General features: G+C 28.9%; 1 protein-coding gene across 1 annotated transcript in view; it reads left to right on the plus strand.

Moving 5' to 3' along the window:
• LOC145241560 (anaphase-promoting complex subunit 2-like) overlaps positions 1 to 23137 on the plus strand; it is a 66146-nt gene that overhangs the window by 33821 nt on the left and 9188 nt on the right. Inside the window, exons 9-10 of the mRNA XM_080104626.1 lie at positions 12444 to 12606; positions 18700 to 18795. Coding sequence (XP_079960752.1) covers positions 12444 to 12606; positions 18700 to 18795 — 259 coding nt within the window. The remainder of the gene's footprint in view (positions 1 to 12443; positions 12607 to 18699; positions 18796 to 23137) is intronic.

The raw sequence follows: 23137 nt of genomic DNA on the forward strand, positions 1-23137 counted from the left end.
AGAAAACATCAAAATATTGTATAATTAAATTTACAATATTTTATTCAAAACGAGGAATATGAAATAAAGGTGAAAGGTTCCTTATTCCATGGAGTTTCACAGAAAGGTTCGTCTCATCAGAGGAAAAAATGTTAGCAAAAAGTATGTATAGACAAATATCTATTTTTGCTGGTGAGCTCAATTTTTGAAAACAGTCAGGAAAAAAAATTTCTTTGAAGGAAAATAAAAGTTTATAAGAAAAATACTCAAGAATATCCAATAATTTTGGTTGCAAAATATAGAAGACATATATATTTATGTCTTCTGTATTTCCGCCTGTGGAACTCTTCATCACTGGCCTGCTTTCCTGCTGACTACAACATGATCGTCTTCACGTCTAATGTGAGCAAGTTCTTGTTTAGCTGTCCCCTTAAATAATCAAGTTATAACCGATTTCCACCATCAACAGTGGCTACACTATTGTCCTGATAACCACCATGCACTCATTAATCTTTACTCTCAAGTGGCTTTTGGGCCTTGATAAGTGGCGACTGCCTTGTAGAAAAAAAATGTAATCTGTAATTTAATTGACGCTGTCTTGTTTTTTATAAATACTATTATGATATGTGTTCCTCAGAATTGTCGGATTTATTCCCTGCTTTCTTTGTTCCTGCTCATTTGATTCATTGGTCTAGTGGTCTTCATCAATTTACTCTTTTAATACCTCATTGTATTACACCTATCTATTCTAGTAGCTTCTTTCCAAGAACTGCAGTCTTTTCGATGTCCTTGATGTATTTGTTCCAGTGTACGTTGCTTAAGTTGTTATCATCAATTCACTACCTCATCCCACTGCGGACTGGAGGGCATTTTCTAAGAATTCTATCAATTCTTCAGATATGTGTACATCCGGGGTTTTTCCCATGCTAATTACAAAGCATTATATCATTGGCAATATCATTATTATAAAGCATTATATTATTGGCAATATCATTATTATAAAGCATTATATCATTGGCAATATCATTATTATAAAGCATTATATCATTGGCAATATCATTATTATAAAGCATTATAACATTGGCAATATCATTATTACAAAGCATTATAACATTGGCAATATCATTATTATAAAGCATTATATCATTGGCAATATCATTATTATAAAGCATTATATCATTGGCAATATCATTATTATAAAGCATTATATCATTGGCAATATCATTATTATAAAGCATTATATCATTGGCAATATCATTATTATAAAGCATTATATCATTGGCAATATCATTATTACAAAGCATTATATCATTGGCAATATCATTATTACAAAGCATTATATCATTAGCAATATCATTATTACAAAGCATTATATCATTGGCAATATCATTATTATAAAGTATTATATCATTGGCAATATCATTATTATAAAGTATTATATCATTGGCAATATCATTATTATGAAGCATTATATCATTGGCAATATCATTATTATAAAGCATTATATCATTGGCAATATCATTATTATAAAGCATTATATCATTGGCAATATCATTATTATAAAGCATTATATCATTGGCAATATAATTATTATAAAGCATTATATCATTGGCAATATCATTATTATAAAGCATTATATCATTAGCAATATCATTATTATAAAGCATTATATCATTGGCAATATCATTATTATAAAGCATTATATCATTGACAATATCATTATTATAAAGCATTATATCATTGGCAATATCATTATTATAAAGCATTATATCATTGGCAATATCATTATTATAAAACATTATATCATTGGCAATATCATTATTATAAAGCATTATATCATTGGCAATATCATTATTACAAAGCATTATATCATTGGCAATATCATTATTATAAAGCATTATATCATTAGCAATATCATTATTATAAAGCATTATATCATTGGCAATATAATTATTATAAAGCATTATATCATTGGCAATATAATTATTATAAAGCATTATATCATTGGCAATATCATTATTATAAAGCATTATATCATTGGCAATATCATTATTATAAAGCATTATATAATTGGTAATATCATTATTATAAAGCATTATATCATTGGCAATATCATTATTATAAAGCATTATATCATTGGCAATATCATTATTATAAAGCATTATATCATTGGCAATATCATTATTATAAAGCATTATATCATTGGCAATATCATTATTATAAAGCATTATATCATTGGCAATATCATTATTATAAAGCATTATATCATTGGCAATATCATTATTATAAAGCATTATATCATTAGCAATATCATTATTATAAAGCATTATATCATTGGCAATATCATTATTATAAAGCATTATATCATTGGCAATATCATTATTATAAAGCATTATATCATTAGCAATATCATTATTATAAAGCATTATATCATTAGCAATATCATTATTATAAAGCATTATATTATTGGCAATATCATTATTATAAAGCATTATATCATTGGTAATATCATTATTATAAAGCATTATATCATTAGCAATATCATTATTATAAAGCATTATCTCATTGCCAATATCATTATTATAAAGCATTATATCATTGGCAATATCATTATTATAAAGCATTATATAATTGGCAATATCATTATTATAAAGCATTATATCATTGGCAATATCATTATTATAAAGCATTATATCATTGGCAATATCATTATTATAAAGCATTATCTCATTGCCAATATCATTATTATAAAGCATTATCTCATTGGCAATATCATTATTATAAAGCATTATATCATTGGCAATATCATTATTATAAAGCATTATATCATTAGCAATATCATTATTATAAAGCATGATATCATTAGCAATATCATTATTATAAAGCATGATATCATTAGCAATATCATTATTATAAAGCATGATATCATTAGCAATATCATTATTATAAAGCATTATCCCATTGGCAATATCATTATTATAAAGCATTATCTCATTAGCAATATCATTATTACAGAGCATTATATCATTGGCAATATCATTATTATAAAGCATTATATCATTAGCAATATCATTATTACAAAGCATTATATCATTGGCAATATCATTATTATAAAGCATTATATCATTGGCAATATCATTATTATAAAGCATTATCTCATTGCCAATATCATTATTATAAAGCATTATCTCATTGGCAATATCATTATTATAAAGCATTATATCATTGGCAATATCATTATTATAAAGCATTATAACATTGGCAATATCATTATTATAAAGCATTATATCATTAGCAATATCATTATTATAAAGCATTATATCATTGGCAATATCATTATTATAAAGCATTATATCATTAGCAATATCATTATTATAAAGCATTATCTCATTGGCAATATCATTATTATAAAGCATTATAACATTGGCAATATCATTATTATAAAGCATTATATCATTAGCAATATCATTATTACAAAGCATTATATCATTGGCAATATCATTATTATAAAGCATTATATCATTGGCAATATCATTATTATAAAGCATTATATCATTGGCAATATCATTATTATAAAGCATTATAACATTGGCAATATCATTATTATAAAGCATTATATCATTAGCAATATCATTATTATAAAGCATTATATCATTGGCAATATCATTATTATAAAGCATTATATCATTGGCAATATCATTATTATAAAGCATTATATCATTAGCAATATCATTATTATAAAGCATGATATCATTAGCAATATCATTATTATAAAGCATGATATCATTAGCAATATCATTATTATAAAGCATTATCCCATTGCCAATATCATTATTACAAAGCATTATATCATGAGCAATATCATTATTATAAAGCATTATCTCATTGGCAATATCATTATTATTAAGCATTATATCATTAGCAATATCATTATTATAAAGCATTATATCATTGGCAATATCATTATTATAAAGCATTATATCATTGGCAATATCATTATTATAAAGCATTATATCATTGGCAATATCATTATTATAAAGCATTATATCATTGGCAATATCATTATTATAAAGCATTATATCATTGGCAATATCATTATTATAAAGCATTATATCATTGGCAATATCATTATTATAAAGCATTATATCATTGGCAATATAATTATTATAAAGCATTATATCATTGGCAATATAATTATTATAAAGCATTATCCCATTGCCAATATCATTATTACAAAGCATTATATCATTAGCAATATCATTATTATAAAGCATTATCTCATTGGCAATATCATTATTATTAAGCATTATATCATTAGCAATATCATTATTATTAAGCATTATATCATTAGCAATATCATTATTATAAAGCATTATATCATTGGCAATATCATTATTATAAAGCATTATATCATTGGCAATATCATTATTATAAAGCATTATATCATTGGCAATATCATTATTATAAAGCATTATATCATTGGCAATATCATTATTATAAAGCATTATATCATTGGCAATATGATTATTATAAAGCATTATATCATTGGCAATATCATTATTATAAAGCATTATATCATTGGCAATATAATTATTATAAAGCATTATATCATTAGCAATATCATTATTATAAAGCATTATATCATTAGCAATATCATTATTATAAAGCATTATATCATTGGCAATATCATTATTATAAAGCATTATATCATTAGCAATATAATTATTATAAAGCATTATATCATTAGCAATATCATTATTATAAAGCATTATATCATTAGCAATATCATTATTATAAAGCATTATATCATTGGCAATATCATTATTACAGAGCATTATATCATTGGCAATATCATTATTACAAAGCATTATATCATTAGCAATATAATTATTATAAAGCATTATATCATTAGCAATATCATTATTACAAAGCATTATATCATTAGCAATATCATTATTACAAAGCATAATATCATTAGCAATATCATTATTATAAAGCATTATATCATTGGCAATATCATTATTATAAAGCATTATATCATTAGCAATATCATTATTATAAAGCATTATATCATTGGCAATATAATTATTATAAAGCATTATATCATTAGCAATATAATTATTATAAAGCATTATATCATTGGCAATATCATTATTATAAAGCATTATATCATTAGCAATATAATTATTATAAAGCATTATATCATTAGCAATATAATTATTATAAAGCATTATATCATTGGCAATATCATTATTATAAAGCATTATATCATTAGCAATATAATTATTATAAAGCATTATATCATTAGCAATATAATTATTATAAAGCATTATATCATTGGCAATATCATTATTATAAAGCATTATATCATTAGCAATATAATTATTATAAAGCATTATATCATTGGCAATATAATTATTATAAAGCATTATATCATTAGCAATATAATTATTATAAAGCATTATATCATTAGCAATATAATTATTATAAAGCATTATATCATTGGCAATATCATTATTATAAAGCATTATATCATTAGCAATATAATTATTATAAAGCATTATATCATTAGCAATATAATTATTATAAAGCATTATATCATTAGCAATATCATTATTATAAAGCATTATATAATTGGCAATATCATTATTATAAAGCATTATATCATTAGCAATATCATTATTATAAAGCATTATCTCATTGGCAATATACTTATTATAAAGCATTATATCATTTGCAATATACTTATTATAAAGCATTATATCATTAGCAATATCATTATTATAAGCATTTTATCATTAGCAATATCATTATTATAAGCATTTTATCATTAGCAATATCATTATTATAAGCATTTTATCATTAGCAATATCATTATTATAAGCATTTTATCATTAGCAATATCATTATTATAAAGCATTATATCATTGGCAATATCATTATTATAAGCATTTTATCATTGGCAATATCATTATTATAAGCATTTTATCATTAGCAATATCATTATTATAAGCATTTTATCATTAGCAATATCATTATTATAAGCATTTTATCATTAGCAATATCATTATTATAAAGCATTATATCATTGGCAATATCATTATTATAAGCATTTTATCATTGGCAATATCATTATTATAAGCATTTTATCATTGGCAATATCATTATTATAAAGCATTATATCATTGGCAATATCATTATTATAAGCATTTTATCATTAGCAATATCATTATTATAAGCATTTTATCATTAGCAATATCATTATTATAAGCATTTTATCATTGGCAATATCATTATTATAAGCATTTTATCATTGGCAATATCATTATTATAAGCATTTTATCATTGGCAATATCATTATTATAAGCATTTTATCATTAGCAATATCATTATTATAAGCATTTTATCATTAGCAATATCATTATTATAAGCATTTTATCATTGGCATATATGTGATACTATGAAAATTACTTGGGTCACTAAGTGCTTAGATATAGGGCGGGGGGGGGGGGGCAATAAACAAAGAGATCGAAACGACAAACAATGAATCTGTAAGTATTTTTAGATTTGACAAATAGAAACAAATAGAAATCTACAGAATGGATAACAAAGAAAACCAACGATGCTTGACGGGGTTGGGTGGGGCTTTGAGAGGGAAGGAACGCTTTCGATTTGCCAGGATGGGGGAACTTGAGATCTCAACACCGGGTAGCTAGTAGTGAAGTATTGGCGTTGTGTTTTTCCTGTGTTTTTTTTATCTTATTATTCTCATTGTGGACCCCTGTGTGTCCTCATAAACAGTCGCTAGTGAGAAATTTACAATACGGCCATAAGAAGATAAGTTGAACCAAAAATCCACGGCACACACAACGTTTGGGGATAAGTGGCCAGTTGGTGGGGGCCATATGGGGTCACAAATATACCCATCTCAAATACAATAGTCATTATATATATTACACAAAAAATATTGAATTTCAAGTAAAACAAATGATACCTACGTAATTTTCATGCCACAAATAGTAACATATCCAAAAATGACACAAAACGATAAGGTATAAAAATAATTATTAATGAAAAACTTTTTTCGATGAAGTTTAAATTAGGAATAAATTTTGTCCAACATTTTGCATTATGTTCGTCACTTGACGTAAGCAACAGAACTTGATTATCTCCCCTGTGAACTTTCTTTCTTCATTAATAATTATTTTTCTATCTTATCGTTTTTCATAATTTTTGGATATGTTACTATTTGAGTTCTGGCAATCACGTAGGTATCATTTGTTTCATTTGAAATTAAATTTTTTTTTTCGTTTGTATAAGATAGAAGCGCCTCAAAAGATCTTTATCAAAGTGGTGAAGGATATTCATTTCTTTATGTACCTTTTTTTTTTTTTTTTTTTTTTACAAAGGATTTCCCATTCATCAAGACTTGGAGGCCACTCGAGGATAAGGATTAATGAGTGTAGAGTAGTTAATGGGAAAATGTTGTAGTAATCGTTAGTAGTGGAAATTTGGTAACATTTTTTTTTTTTTTTATACATAGGCACCGCCACTTATCAAGGCCAAGAGGCCACTCGAGGATAAGGGTTAAAGAGTGTACAGTAGACAACTGGACAATATAGTAATCGTTAGTGATGGAAATTCGGTAAATGCGTTAATTCATCAAGAACTTGTTCACATTGGACTTGAAGACTACCATATTGTAGTTAGTTGGAAAGGATCTGATTTGGGAGATCAGGAAGAGAGTTGGGCTCGGGATGGACCCCTCAGAGACTCCAGCATTAATACTGTGAACTTCTGATTTCTGCTCATCAATCACTACTCTTATGAACCTATCAGACAGGAATGATTTCATATTTGAGAGGACATTTCCAGCTCTACCATAGTTGGAGATCTTGTGAAGCAAACATTTATGCCATACCCTACCAAAGGCCTTTGATATGTCATGGGCAATTGCCCTAGACCTAAATCCAAATAGAATTTCTATGAACAGGTCTATGGACTACTTCCCTGCAGGATACAACATGGTTGTCTTCAAGCCTAATGTCACTAAATACTTGTCAAACCATCCTCTTAAGTAATAAAATTTTCTTTATATCAGCGATCTTTTTCAATCCCATCCGACTGACAATCTTATTAACGCGTATCCTTGAATGGATTTTAGCCTTGATAAGTTGTGACTCATTTGTATGATTAAAACAATTTTTAATTAAAGTTTTTAGCAATTTAAGAGAAATTTGTTTACATATAATAATCAACTTAGCATCGTTTTCTTTGCATGTTTGTCTAAATTTTGAATTTTTTCAAGGGAGGTAATTATGTGAAACCTTTCAGTGTCAAATGATGCTGATGTTGTGGAGAACAGATACTACATTTTGAAGAATTTATTTTCAGAAAATATAAAAGCATATTAGGCACACAGCCAATTAAATTGTTGGTCATCTTTTGTCATTATGACTAGCAAACTCTTAACTAGAATTCTCAATCACCATAATACCACATTTACTCCAGGGTACACCCGACTTATAATTTCTGGTAATTGTGCAGAAAAAGAGACTCTAAGTTTCAAAGATGGTGGCAGGTTTGTCAATTGAGGTATGGAAGCACAAAATGGATACAATGCTTCTGCTGTTCTTCCAAACTGTTTACTTATATATTTGGACAAAATGTTAAAATTTTTTTTGTTAATATACTTTTTCTAACATATTTACGTTTTTTTTTTTTTTTTTTTAATGCACTATCTTTAAATATATTTTATTTACATATACTTTATTTAAACCTGCGCAGTATATTATGATCGTTGCTGATTAAAAAAAAAAAAAAGAAGTATTAATTTTTTATACTTGATTATATATTACATTTATTTTTTCATCCCCATATAATAAAAATATATAAAAACATGTAAACTTTCTTTGCCAATTGATTTTGTGTTTGTTAAGCGCATAGAAATATCTAAACAATTTGTTCAAATATTTTTTTGTTTTTTAGATATTTTTTTGATTTTCAGATATTTGTTAGCTTTTTTAAAAAAGATATGCGATTAAAAAACACAAAATCCATTGAGAAAGAAATTTTGCGTAGCTTCATATATTTTTATTTTAAAGGGGGTGAAAAAATAAACCTAAATTATAGTAACCTATAAAAAATATTTTTTTAAATCAGTGACAATCCTAATTGACTGCACAGATCTAAATCTGCTGTTCTTCCAAACTGTTTACTTATATATTTGGACAAAATGTTAAAAATTTTTTTGTTAATATACTTTTTCTAACATATTTACGTTTTTTTTTTTTTTATGTACTATCTTTAAATATACTTTATTTACATATACTTTATTTAAACCTGCGCAGTATATTATGATCGTTGCCGATTAAAAAAAAAAAAAAAAAAAAATAGGTATTACTTTTTATACTTGATTATATATTATACTAGCTCGGGGTACCCGGCGTTGCCTGGGTGTTTTTGGGTGTGTGTGAAAAAAAAAGAGGTGGGTTTGAAAAAAAACCGGAAGCTTTTACGACGCGCAGTAAAGTGTGAAAAAACAAAGAAACAGGTGCTCGTTTTTGATTGATGTAACGGCGATTTTGTGTGGGACAGTTTTTAATGAGGTCAATTGAAAAACCCGCTCCTCTCGACATTGAACAAACTGGCTCTGGGCCTGTTGTATTTATTTGCTTCCCCACTGAGCAAATTAGGCACAAGGCCATTTTTTTAATGTGGAGAGAGAGGGAGGGGGGAGGGAAAGGGGGATCCTGCTCCCGAGAGGTGGGAAATGGGAGCTGGATAGTAACTGTGGTCGTAGGGTGATCCCTACCTTGACCAAGTTCAGATATGTGGGGTTACCCCCACATATGGTCTTTGCTAGTCATAGCTGGTCTTTGCTTGCAGCATCTGCCGGAACAGATAGTGTTTATTTGCTCCCCCACTGAGCAAATTAGGCACAAGGCCGTTTTTAATGTGAGGTAAAAACCAGCTCCCCTAAAAGGGGTCACTCTGGTTACCAAAAATAATAATTGTCCCAGTATAGAGGGTTTCCCCTCCATTGACTGGTACAAATTATCTTAAGTGCAGTATCTGCCGGAACAGATACTACACTTTGATCTTGTCCCCCGTGCCGCCGAAGCGGGGGGGGGGGCTGGCTTTCAGCCTGTGATTAGAGTCAAGTTTCGCTTTTGTTTATACCGAAAAGCGAATGTAACGCGTGCTGATGCGGGAAAATGTGGAATAATTAAGGTTTGAAAGTGAATAAAATTAAATAGTCAGGCGAGGTCTGCGGGTGACTCTGAGATATTACAATTTATGGATGATATAAACAGTTTTAAGAAGTTGCGAAGCGAGCGAGCGTTTTTCCGAAAGAAGCCTTTTGCGGACATCGCGGAAAAGCGAACACACACACATACATTTTCGCTTTTATATTTATAGATTTATTTTTTTTATATATTTTTCTTATAATAAAAATATATAAAAATACGTAAACTTTCTTTGCCAATTGATTTTGTGTTTGTTAATCGCATAGAAATATCTAAACAATTTGTTCAGATATTTTTTTGTTTTTTTTAAAAAAGATATGCGATTAAAAAACACAAAATCCATTGATAAAGAAATTTTGCATAGCTTCGTATATTTTTATTTTAAATATTTTTTAAATCAGTGACAATCGTAATTGACTGCGCAGATTTAAATAAAGTATATGTAAATAAAGTATATTTATATATAATGCATTTAAAAAAAAAAAACGCAACTATATTTGAAAAACAAAAAAAAAAACGTAAAAAAACAATATATTAACAAAAAAAATTTTATTATTTTGCCCAAATATATAAGTAAACAGTTTTGAAGAATAGCAGTATTGTATCCATTTTGTGCTGCCATACATCAATTGACTGACCAGATTTAAATAAAGTATATTTATATATAGTACATTTAAGACAGAAAATGCAACTATATTTAAAAAACAAAAAAAAAATCTTAATATTTTGCCAAAATATATAAGCAGTTTTGAAGAACTGTGAAAGTATTGTATCCATTTTGTTTCCATACATCAATTGACTGACCTGCCGCCATCTTTGAAACTCAGAGTCTCTATTTATGCACAATTACCAAATTTCCCAAATGGTTTAAAATTTTTTATAAAAATAAATACGTCTATATACAATAATTTCATTAGAGCTACTACACTTAAAAAAAAAAAAAAAAAATAGGCATGTTAGAAAATTTTACAATAAACATAATTATGAAACACATTTGGAACAAGATCATTCAAAAGTGTGGAGAGAGGAATGTCTGTGGTCATCCTCGTCACACTAATTAAGGGTTGTCTATGTTTTCCTTAGCTAGGATCCAGTCATCATAGTACCATATTCACTCCAGGACTCATCCAACTTAAAATTTTGGCATTGATTTTTTTTTTTTTAAATATATACATAAATAAAAAGCTGTTTAGTTGCTACACTTTCGTGAAAAGGTCAAACGGCCATAAAAATTGTTTTTTGTGACTGGGTAGTTTTAAATCTATCTATAAAAATAAAATTGTCTGTGTGTATGTCTGTCTTTGTGTGTACATTTCCCTATCAAAACTGTCAATTTTCAGTCTACAGATTCAAGATTTGACATAAAGGGTATTGAGATTTGAGAACATCTTTTTAATCGGTTTTTGGACAGAAATTTGTCTGTCAAGGGGTTAAAGTTCGACAATTTTACCTTTGAAAACTCTACCAAACTCCTCTGCCAATTTTGGGTCTAAACACTTGAAATTTTAGGTGTAAGTTACTTGGACATGGATCAAACTTTTTGATTTGATTTGAGCCCAAAACAATAAATGTTAAGGAGTCAAAATTGGGGTCAAAGTTTAAAAGAATTTGACCTCTGCTGTCTCTACCAAATTACTCAGTCAATTTTACATCTAAACATTTGAAATTTTACATAAAGTGTACTCAGACATAAGACAAGCTTTTTAATCAGTTTTTGGCCAGAAATTTGGCTGCCAAGAGGTCAAAGTTCAAAAGAGTTGACCTTTGCAATCTCTAGCAAATTATTCAGCCAGTTTTGGGTATAAATATTTGAAATTTTACACAAAGGATATTCAGACATGTAGCAAGCTTTTTAATCAGTTTTGGGGCTAAATTTTGTCTGCCAAGAGATCAAAGTTGAAAGAGTTGACCTTTGCAAACTCTACCAAACTCCTCCGCCAATTTTGGGTCTTAACACTTGAAATTTTAGATGTAGGTTACATGGACAGGAGTTAAACTTTTTAATATATATATATATATATCTATATATATGTATATATATATATACACATAAAGTTATAAACAGTATATATTGCCTGAGCAAAGCCGGGCAGAACTGCTAGTTAATAATAATAAAAAAAACCCAACTATTTCTGTATGATTATGATGAGTTGAAAACGTCTAATATTGTATCTTGTTTTGCTAAAACATTCTCTTTTTTTGTTTGTTTTAAAGGATATTGAGATTAGTTCAATGATTTTATCGGCTCAATTTTGGCCAACATTCCGAGAAGAGAAACTCAGTTTGCCAGACAACATGCAAAAATGTCTGGAAAATTACACCAAAAAATTTGAATCGTTGAAAGGAAATCGAACTCTAATATGGAAACCTCACTTAGGTAAGTCTTCTCCCTCTCTCTCTCTCCCTCCCTCTCTCTCTCCCTCCCTCCCTCTCTCTCTCTCTCTCTCTCTCTCTCTCTATATATATATATATATATATATATATATATATATATGTATATACTAACCTGGGTGGCCAGTGTTGTCCAGGTGTTTGGAGGTGTGTGTTAAGCAAAGAAAAAAGTGGAGTAGGCAGGCAGGCTCAAACCGTGGCTACCAAGAGTAAAGAAGGCCAATGCACATGAGTGTGACATCATTATCAGATCCACTTGTAGGTATATGATCTAGGCTAAAGGTCCTTATCAGCAGCAGTTTCAGTTTGCTGTCCAACATGGTTTATTCTTGCGTGGTTCCAAATTGCCGGGGAAATTATCCAAAAGGCCCCAAAGTACATATATTTTCTTTTCCTAAAGAGAAGGAGCAACTCTCAATTTGGATACATGCCATTCGAAGGGAAAATTTTATTCCAACGAAATATAGTAAAGTAAGTAATGGTATTTGTTAATAATTAAACGTGTATTTAATTAGAACTGTATTCAAGTACTTTCATAACGTTTGATAACATTGTTAATATAAATTAAAGTACTTTCATAACGTTTGATAACATTGTTAATATAAATTAAAGTACTTTCATAACGTTTGATAACATTGTTAATATAAATTAAAGTACTTTCATAACGTTTGATAACATTGTTAATATAAATTAAAGTACTTTCATAACGTTTGATAACATTGTTAATATAAATTAAAGAAACAATACTATTTATTGCTAATACAGCAAATATTATGTTGATATTTTTAACTGTTTATTTTCTTATAAGGCTAAAAAGTCTATCAGGAAGGTTGAAAATTTAATTTAATTTTAGTTTTTAAAATTATAAACAAATAATTTTTACATGAGAATATTTATCAAAATATCTTTTTAATAATAAATAAAACCTTTCATTAAGTATTTTCAAATATTTTAAAGTTCTATATTTTTTTTTCTAAAGTCAGTTTGAAAATTATTCACCATGTGGCTATTAATGAAATTAGCAGTGACTGAACGTTATATATTAAAATTGATTTTTTTTTTTTTTTTTTAGAATTATAAACAAATAACTTGAGAATATTTGTCAAAAATATTTTTTTAAATTTATTTACTTGCCTCCCCATGAGGGCACAGTTAGACACAAGGTCGGTTTTTAATATGGGAAAATCTAGCTCCCCAAAAAGGGGCACTTTGGATAGGAACCAAAATAAAATAAAAATTGTCTCAGTCATGAAGGATTTCTCCTCCACTGACAGGACAGAACAAATGAAGTGTGGCATCAGAACAGATACTACGCTGTGATCCTGTGCTGAAGATAAATGTTACCAAAGACAAGATAATTTACTAATGCTCCAACTGTGTTTTAACTTACGTTTTTCTTTACTTCCAAACAAAAATGATGTCAAGTATATTAGCATGAAAACAAATATCGTTTGTTTTCAATCTTAAAATTATTTATCGTTTGTTTTCACTTTTAAAATTACTCATCGTTGGTGTTTAATATGTTTTTTAATTGTTTGTTTCCTAACTTCATAATTCAGTTTTATCAGTATTAAATTGTATATTGCTTTAAAATTACTTAATTTTACATAGATAATATTTATATTTTATATTGAATAAACTTCAGTTTCAGTATTAATCGAACTGTGTTCCTTTTTCTTTTTAAAAATGTTTAATTACTTTTTTTCAAATGGCCCTCATATAGTACTGACATTCGGACAAATCTTACCTACATTGCCTGCAGACATTTTTCAGTTAACAGGCCTTTTTACTTTCGGTGGCCATGCTCAAACCTGAAGGTAGAAAAGAAAGTGAAAGAAAATATGACGTCTTACGGAACGGTTAAATTAGGCAACGTCAATTCAATCGATACGATGGCTTGCAAAAATGGTTCACAAAAAATCGACCCCTCCTTGTAGAAAACTGCCCAGTTGAGAGTGAAGGAATTAATGTTTTTTGCCAATTTTTCGATATTTCTCATCTGAGACATTGAGCTTATGATACCAATCTCATGAAAATCTCTCAGTTTTAGGCAGACATACAAACATACGTACATGCACACATTTAAACAGACAGGTGAGATTTATATTATAGATAAGTATATCTATGTGTTTATATATTTATGAATATATCTATGTCTTATATATATATCTACGTCTACAATTAAACCCAGAACTCCAACTCAAGCCACTCAAGGATAAGGGTTAATGAGAGTATGGTAGTCAATGGGAAAATATCGTTGTAATCGTTAGTAGTGGAAATTTGGTAAATTTGATGGCTAAAGGGTCATCAAGAACTTGTTCATGTTGGACTTGAAGACGACCACATTGTAGTCAGCTGGAAAGCAGGAAAACTGAACAGAGTTCCACAGGTGTGCAGGTCTAAGAAAGAAGCCTGTTCATGGAATATATATATATAACATTTTTATTTATATAGACAAATATTCCATAGTTGCTACACTAAACACGCTAATGTTTCTGTCAAATTGGTTTGCAAGAAACCAAAAGTCACTCGTCAGGCAACGTAAAAAAGTTTATTTGCCACTGAAGGCATCTGTTTCAAAAACACATATATACTAGCATGGGTACCTGGCAATGCCCGGGTCGACATGAAGTTCCGTTTGGAACAAACCTGCGATACTAAGGATATTAACCATTTTCATCGAGAGCAACGTTGATACCCCCACAACAATTAAAAAAATAAAAGAACTGATAAAAACATGTAAATGTAATCGCCCAAAAAAAAGAAGTCCCTAATACCGTCTTCACCAAATATTTTGGCAGAAAAGATACAAAGAGAAGAAGCTATTCTCCAGATATTGAGCACTTTTTGTTGCTTGTGCGCTGTCCCCCCCCCTATAAAATAAATATAAATGAATCAAAACAACTTTTGTTTCAATAAAAAAAATGTACTTGCAATAACCTTATCCCTGAGTGGCTTCCGGGCATTGATAAGTGGTGACCACCGTGTAAAAAAAAAAAAAAAAAAAAAAAAAAACATAGCAGTGAATGCCGGAGCGACCAAAAAAAAAAATAGCTGTGTAACACGAATAAAGGGAAAAGCTAATTTGCAAACGACTTTGCCCAGTGTAGAAATAATAACTTTTATAAACATTAACACGTTTGAAAAGTTTAAGAACAAAATGAAATTACTTTTATTGGCTTTTTTTTTTGTTTTGTTTTTTGTAAAGGCACTTTCTTCACTGGCTTTTTTGTAAATAAAAGAAATTTTCGACTTGTTTCTTTTTTGGGGTGGGGGTCAATTCCCAGAACCTTCAAAGATTCTGCGTAGTCGTTTCAAGAATAATAAAAACAGACAAATGAGATCTTTTCGTTTATTCGAAAGCGTTTTATTTATTTATGTATGTATTTATTTTTTGATATTTAAAAATAAAGCAAAACATCTTTCTGTCTACACGCTAGAAACTTATTTATTTAATGTGGAGAAGAGTTTCTTTTTATCTGGCGAACTTTGGAACAAAAAAAAAAAAACTCATCAGGTGAAATAACTCTACACGTTTCTAAAAAAATCGATGTCGGAAATAGTCATTCCAAATAAATTAAATTAAATATATTATCAATATAATTATTATTTAAAGTTGATGAAATAACAATCTTAAATAGGACACTTAAAACAACTCTCGCTAGAAACTTATACTAACATACTATTTAATAAAATTAAATTTAAACTTAAACTAACATACTATTTAATAAAATTAAATTTAAACTTAAACTAACATACTATCTAATAAAATTAAATTTAAACTTAAACTAACATACTATTTAATAAAATTAAATTTAAACTTATACTAACATACTATTTAATAAAATTAAATTTAAACTTAAACTAACATACTATTTAATAAAATTAAATTTAAACTTAAACTAACATACTATTTAATAAAATTAAATTTAAACTTATACTAACATACTATTTAATAAAATTAAATTTAAACTTATACTAACATACTATTTAATAAAATTAAATTTAAACTTATACTAACATACTATTTAATAAAATTAAATTTAAACTTAAACTAACATACTATTTAATAAAATTAAATTTAAACTTAAACTAACATACTATTTAATAAAATTAAATTTAAACTTAAACTAACATACTATTTAATAAAATTAAATTTAAACTTAAACTAACATACTATTTAATAAAATTAAATTTAAACTTAAACTAACATACTATTTAATAAAATTAAATTTAAACTTAAACTAACATACTATTTAATAAAATTAAATTTAAACTTATACTAACATACTATTTAATAAAATTAAATTTAAACTTAAACTAACATACTATTTAATAAAATTAAATTTAAACTTAAACTAACATACTATTTAATAAAATTAAATTTAAACTTATACTAATATACTATTTAATAAAATTAAATTTAAACTTAAACTAACATACTATTTAATAAAATTAAATTTAAACTTAAACTAACATACTATTTAATAAAATTAAATTTAAACTTAAACTAACATACTATTTAATAAAATTAAATTTAAACTTAAACTAACATACTATTTAATAAAATTAAATTTAAACGTAAACTAACATACTATTTAATAAAATTAAATTTAAACTTAAACTAACATACTATTTAATAAAATTAAATTTAAACTTAAACTAACATACTATTTAATAAAATTAAATTTAAACTTAAACTAACATACTATTTAATAAAATTAAATTTAAACTTAAACTAACATACTATTTAATAAAATTAAATTTAAACTTAAACTAACATACTATTTAATAAAATTAAATTTAAACTTAAACTAACATACTATTTAATAAAATTAAATTTAAACTTAAACTAACATACTATTTAATAAAATTAAATTTAAACTTATACTAACATACTATTCAATAAAGTTAAATTTAAACTTATACTAACATACTATTTAATAAAATTAAATTTAAACTTATACTAACATACTATTTAATAAAATTAAATTTAAACTTATACTAACATACTATTTAATAAAATTAAATTTAAACTTAAACTAACATACTATTTAATAAAATTAGATTTAAACTTAAACTAACATACTATTTAATAAAATTAAATTTAAACTTAAACTAACATACCATTTAATAAAATTAAATTTAAACTTAAACTAACATACTATTTAATAAAATTAAATTTAAACTTAAACTAACATACCATTTAATAAAATCGATTTTCCTTATATAATATGCAAATGAGATGACCTCTTAATTGTATATTTTGGAAGAATCATACTATATATAGAAATAAATGAAACACATTTTGTATCTATTAAGAAAATTGTAAGCAAACAAACAGACAGGAATACGAATTTATATATGTAGATATATTTATTAGTATATCTATGTCTTCTATAAAAATGAAAAATTATGAGGAACAAGAAAAGGATAATTCAAATGTAGTGCTTGCAGTAATTTTTGTGTCACTATAATGCATCTTCGTCTTAACAAGAGGATGCATGATCACAAAATAGCCATTAAATTTAATGACAACAAAAATGTGCCTGCCTTGCATAAACATTAGTGATGGGACGATTCCAATATTTTTCTGATGCCAAAACAATTACCGATTCTGTACTAAATTCCCAATTCCGATTCTTTACAAATCTCTGAATATTTAACTATAGAGTTGTTATATTTTTCCCCAATTACCATAAAAGCACATATTAAATGTGTGGATGTTTTCCCAAAAATGACCAAAAAAAAAAACGTTTCTAAAATCAACCAAAATCATAAATGATTTGACCTAATAATTCAGTAATCTTTAAATGTTAAACATGTTTTTAATTTACCATTGTTTTTTTTTTTTTTTTTATTAGATAAAATTACTTTTTTGAATATTTTATCTTGTACGTTTGTGTCATCCAAGATGCATCAGAATAAAACTGTGGATCACGTTTCAAAATAAATAAAAGGAATGTATAAAACTACTTTTTGTGAAAATGACGTTCAAGATGAGAACAGTCGTTCGAATAATCTAAATAATACAAATCTGATTGTTTTTATTTTATTTTCTTTGATTTGTTTCTTCTAGGATTGGTAAACATCGATATTGAATTGAAAGAACGAACTCTAAACTTGAACGTTTCACCTGTTCATGCGGCGATCATCATGCAGTTTCAGAATAAAGGTAACTCGATTCTTAAATGTACATTTTTATTGTTCACCAGTGAAAGATATAATTTATGCGTCTGAAAGATGTATTTAAGTAAATTTTTTAAGTTGAATCACTTATTAAACAAAACAAATAAAAAAAAAAATGAGAACATTTATTTTTAAAGTTGATTGATTAAAGCAGGAGTCTCCTAACTATGGCCAGCGAGTCAGACCTGGCCCGCCAAGGTCTTTCATCCAGTACATAGGCCAGACAACTTGCCAAAAGTCTTTAATCTGGCTCACCAGTCTTTAATCCGGCCTGCCAAAGTCTTTAATCCGGCCTTCCAGTCTTTAATCCGGCCAGCCAAAGTCTTTAATCTGGCCAGCCAAAGTCTTTAATCTGGCCTGCCAAAGTCTTTAATCCGGCCTGCCAAAGTCTTTAATCCGACCTGCCAAAGTCTTTAATCTGGCCAGCCAAAGTCTTTAATCTGGCCAGCCAAAGTCTTTAATCTGGCCAGCCAAAGTCTTTAATCCGGCCTTCCAGTCTTTAATCCGGCCAGCCAAAGTCTTTAATCTGGCCAGCCAAAGTCTTTAATCCGGCCAGCCAAAGTCTTTAATCCGGCCAGCCAAAGTCTTTAATCCGGCCAGCCAAAGTCTTTAATCCGGCCAGCCAAAGTCTTTAATCCGGCCTGCCAAAGTCTTTAATCCGGCCTGCCAAAGTCTTTAATCCGGCCTGCCAAAGTCTTTAATCCGGCCTGCCAATGTAAACAAGTTCTTGATAAGCCGTTCCCCTTGAATAATCCAATTTACTAAATTTACACTTCTAACGGTTACTACGATATTGTCCTTTTGACCAATATAGATCCTTTAACCCTTATCTTCGAGTGGCCTCTGGGCCTTGATAAGTGGTGATTCCCTTGTAAAAAAAAAAAAAAAAAAAAAAAAAAAAAAGCAAAAAAAAAAGAATGCAACCTTATTAAAAGTTAGCATCTCCAAACATGCTTGGTTAAACAGAGTTGAAAGAAAAAGAAATACCAACGTCTTATGTATAACATGAAAGAAACTGGAATCTTAGGAAGATTTCTATCGTTCCAGTAATTATACGAGCAACTGAACTCATGAAAACAATTTTCCAAAACTACCTGGCAAATATACCTGGTGAACCGAGTGCAAGAGATTCAAACAACAATTTCACTTAAACGGACTGTCAGAATCTTAGAAAGATCTCTCGGTTGAAATATTTGAGTTAACGGGTGAATGTTTGGCATCCAGTAGGATACTCCATCCCCAGCTTGAACAAACTAATAAGAAATTTTTTTTAAAAAATTGGTGTAAGGGAAATAACTTTGAAAAAAACTCAGTTGTCTTCCTTTTAACTGAAACCATAAAAAAGGTTCTTCTTCGTTATTGTAACGAAATTCAAAAAATTGAAATATTTGGGGAAGCAAATGGCTTGCAGCCAACATTCATTTTCGCGCCTGCGTGAACTCATTTCTGTAAGTGAACTTTTTAATCATTAAATTTGAACGCTTTTCACTTCCTCTCGTAGCGTAGTGGTAAGATCTCAGCTTTTCTTTCACTTTCTTCTTTTCTGCCTTCGCGTCATGGGTTCGAGCCTGCCTGTCTACTAACATTTTTTTTTTCCAAACACCCGAGCAATCCCACTAGTCTATAATTTAAATCTCAATTGCTGGTTTGTGTGAATGTATATATGCATGTATATATGCATGTATATATGTATGTCTGCCAAAAACATTTGAGAAACACAACGGATCCTGACGAGATTGGTATTATGTTGAAGCTCGTCATCTCAGACAACAAATATCGAAAAATTGGCCAAAAACATTAATTCCTTCACCCTCAACTGGCCAGTTTCCTACAAGGAGGGATCAGTTTTTTGCGTTGCCATTTTTGGCAAGCCATTATATCGGTTGGATTGACTACATTTAATTTTAATGTTCGGAACTAACATTCGGAACATCGGCTAAGATGTCGTTTTTTTTTTTAACCTGTTTTTCTGCTTTGTGTTATGGGTTTGAGCCTGTCTGCCTACTACTACTTTTTTTTTTAACACCTCTGCCTTTTTAACCTCCCCCTACTACCACTTTTTAACCTCCCCCTACTACCACTTTTTAACCTCCCCCTACTACCACTTTTTAACCTCCCCCTACTACCACTTTTTAACCTCCCCCTACTACCACTTTTTTAACCTCCCCCTACTACCACTTTTTAACCTCCCCCTACTACCACTTTTTTAACTGCTCCCTACTACCACTTTTTAAACCTCCCCCTACTATCCCTTTTTAACCTCCCCTACTATTACTTTTTTAACCTTCCCCTACTATCACTTTTTTAACCTCCCCCTACTATCACTTTTTTAACCTCCCCCTACTATCACTTTTTTAACCTCCCCCTACTATCACTTTTTAACCTTCCCCTTCTATCACTTTTTTAACCTCCCCTACTTCCACTTTTTAACCTTCCCCTACTTCCACTTTTTTAACCTCCCCCTACTTCCACTTTTTTAACCTTCCCCTACTTCCACTTTTTTAACCTTCCCCTACTTCCACTTTTTTAACCTTCCCCTACTATCACTTTTTAACCTTCCCCTACTTCCACTTTTTTAACCTTCCCCTTCTATCACTTTTTTAACCTTCCCCTACTTCCACTTTTTTAACCTTCCCCTTCTATCACTTTTTAACCTTCCCCTACTTCCACTTTTTTAACCTTCCCCTACTATCACTTTTTTAACCTTCCCCTACTTCCACTTTTTTAACCTTCCCCTACTATCACTTTTTTAACCTTCCCCTACTTCCACTTTTTTAACCTTCCCCTACTTCCACTTTTTAACCTTCCCCTACTTCCACTTTTTAACCTTCCCCTACTATCACTTTTTTAACCTTCCCCTACTATCACTTTTTTAACCTTCCCCTACTTCCACTTTTTTAACCTTCCCCTACTATCACTTTTTTAACCTTCCCCTACTTCCACTTTTTTAACCTTCCCCTACTTCCAATTTTTAACCTTCCCCTACTTCCACTTTTTTAACCTTCCCCTTCTATCACTTTTTTAACCTTCCCCTACTTCCACTTTTTTAACCTTCCCCTTCTATCACTTTTTTAACCTTCCCCTACTTCCACTTTTTTAACCTTCCCCTACTATCACTTTTTTAACCTTCCCCTACTATCACTTTTTTAACCTTCCCCTACTATCACTTTTTTAACCTTCCCCTACTATCACTTTTTTAACCTTCCCCTACTTCCACTTTTTTAACCTCCCCCTACTATCACTTTTTTAACCTTCCCCTTCTATCACTTTTTTAACCTCCCCCTACTTCCACTTTTTAACCTTCCCCTACTATCACTTTTTTAACCTCCCCCTACTATCACTTTTTTAACCTTCCCCTTCTATCACTTTTTTAACCTCCCCCCTACTTCCACTTTTTAACCTTCCCCTACTATCACTTTTTTAACCTCCCCCTACTATCACTTTTTTAACCTTCCCCTTCTATCACTTTTTTAACCTCCCCCTACTTCCACTTTTTAACCTTCCCCTACTATCACTTTTTTAACCTCCCCCTACTATCACTTTTTTAACCTTCCCCTTCTATCACTTTTTTAACCTCCCCCTACTTCCACTTTTTAACCTCCCCCTACTATCACTTTTTTAACCTCCCCCTACTATCACTTTTTTAACCTTCCCCTTCTATCACTTTTTTAACCTCCCCTACTTCCACTTTTTTAACCTTCCCCTACTTCCACTTTTTTAACCTCCCCCTACTTCCACTTTTTTAACCTTCCCCTACTTCCACTTTTTTAACCTTCCCCTACTTCCACTTTTTTAACCTTCCCCTACTTCCACTTTTTAACCTTCCCCTACTTCCACTTTTTTAACCTTCCCCTACTTCCACTTTTTAACCTTCCCCTACTTCCACTTTTTAACCTTCCCCTACTTCCACTTTTTTAACCTTCCCCTTCTATCACTTTTTTAACCTTCCCCTACTTCCACTTTTTTAACCTTCCCCTTCTATCACTTTTTTAACCTTCCCCTACTTCCACTTTTTTAACCTTCCCCTACTATCACTTTTTTAACCTTCCCCTACTATCACTTTTTTAACCTTCCCCTACTATCACTTTTTTAACCTTCCCCTACTTCCACTGTTTTAACCTCCCCCTACTATCACTTTTTTAACCTTCCCCTTCTATCACTTTTTTAACCTCCCCCTACTTCCACTTTTTAACCTTCCCCTACTATCAGTTTTTTAACCTCCCCCTACTATCACTTTTTTAACCTTCCCCTTCTATCACTTTTTTAACCTCCCCCCTACTTCCACTTTTTAACCTTCCCCTACTATCACTTTTTTAACCTCCCCCTAC

This window comes from Euprymna scolopes, chromosome 20 (genome assembly GCF_053919585.1).
Source record: "Euprymna scolopes isolate OS-2025 chromosome 20, ASM5391958v1, whole genome shotgun sequence".
In the NCBI taxonomy this organism is placed as follows: Eukaryota; Metazoa; Mollusca; class Cephalopoda; order Sepiida; family Sepiolidae; genus Euprymna; species Euprymna scolopes.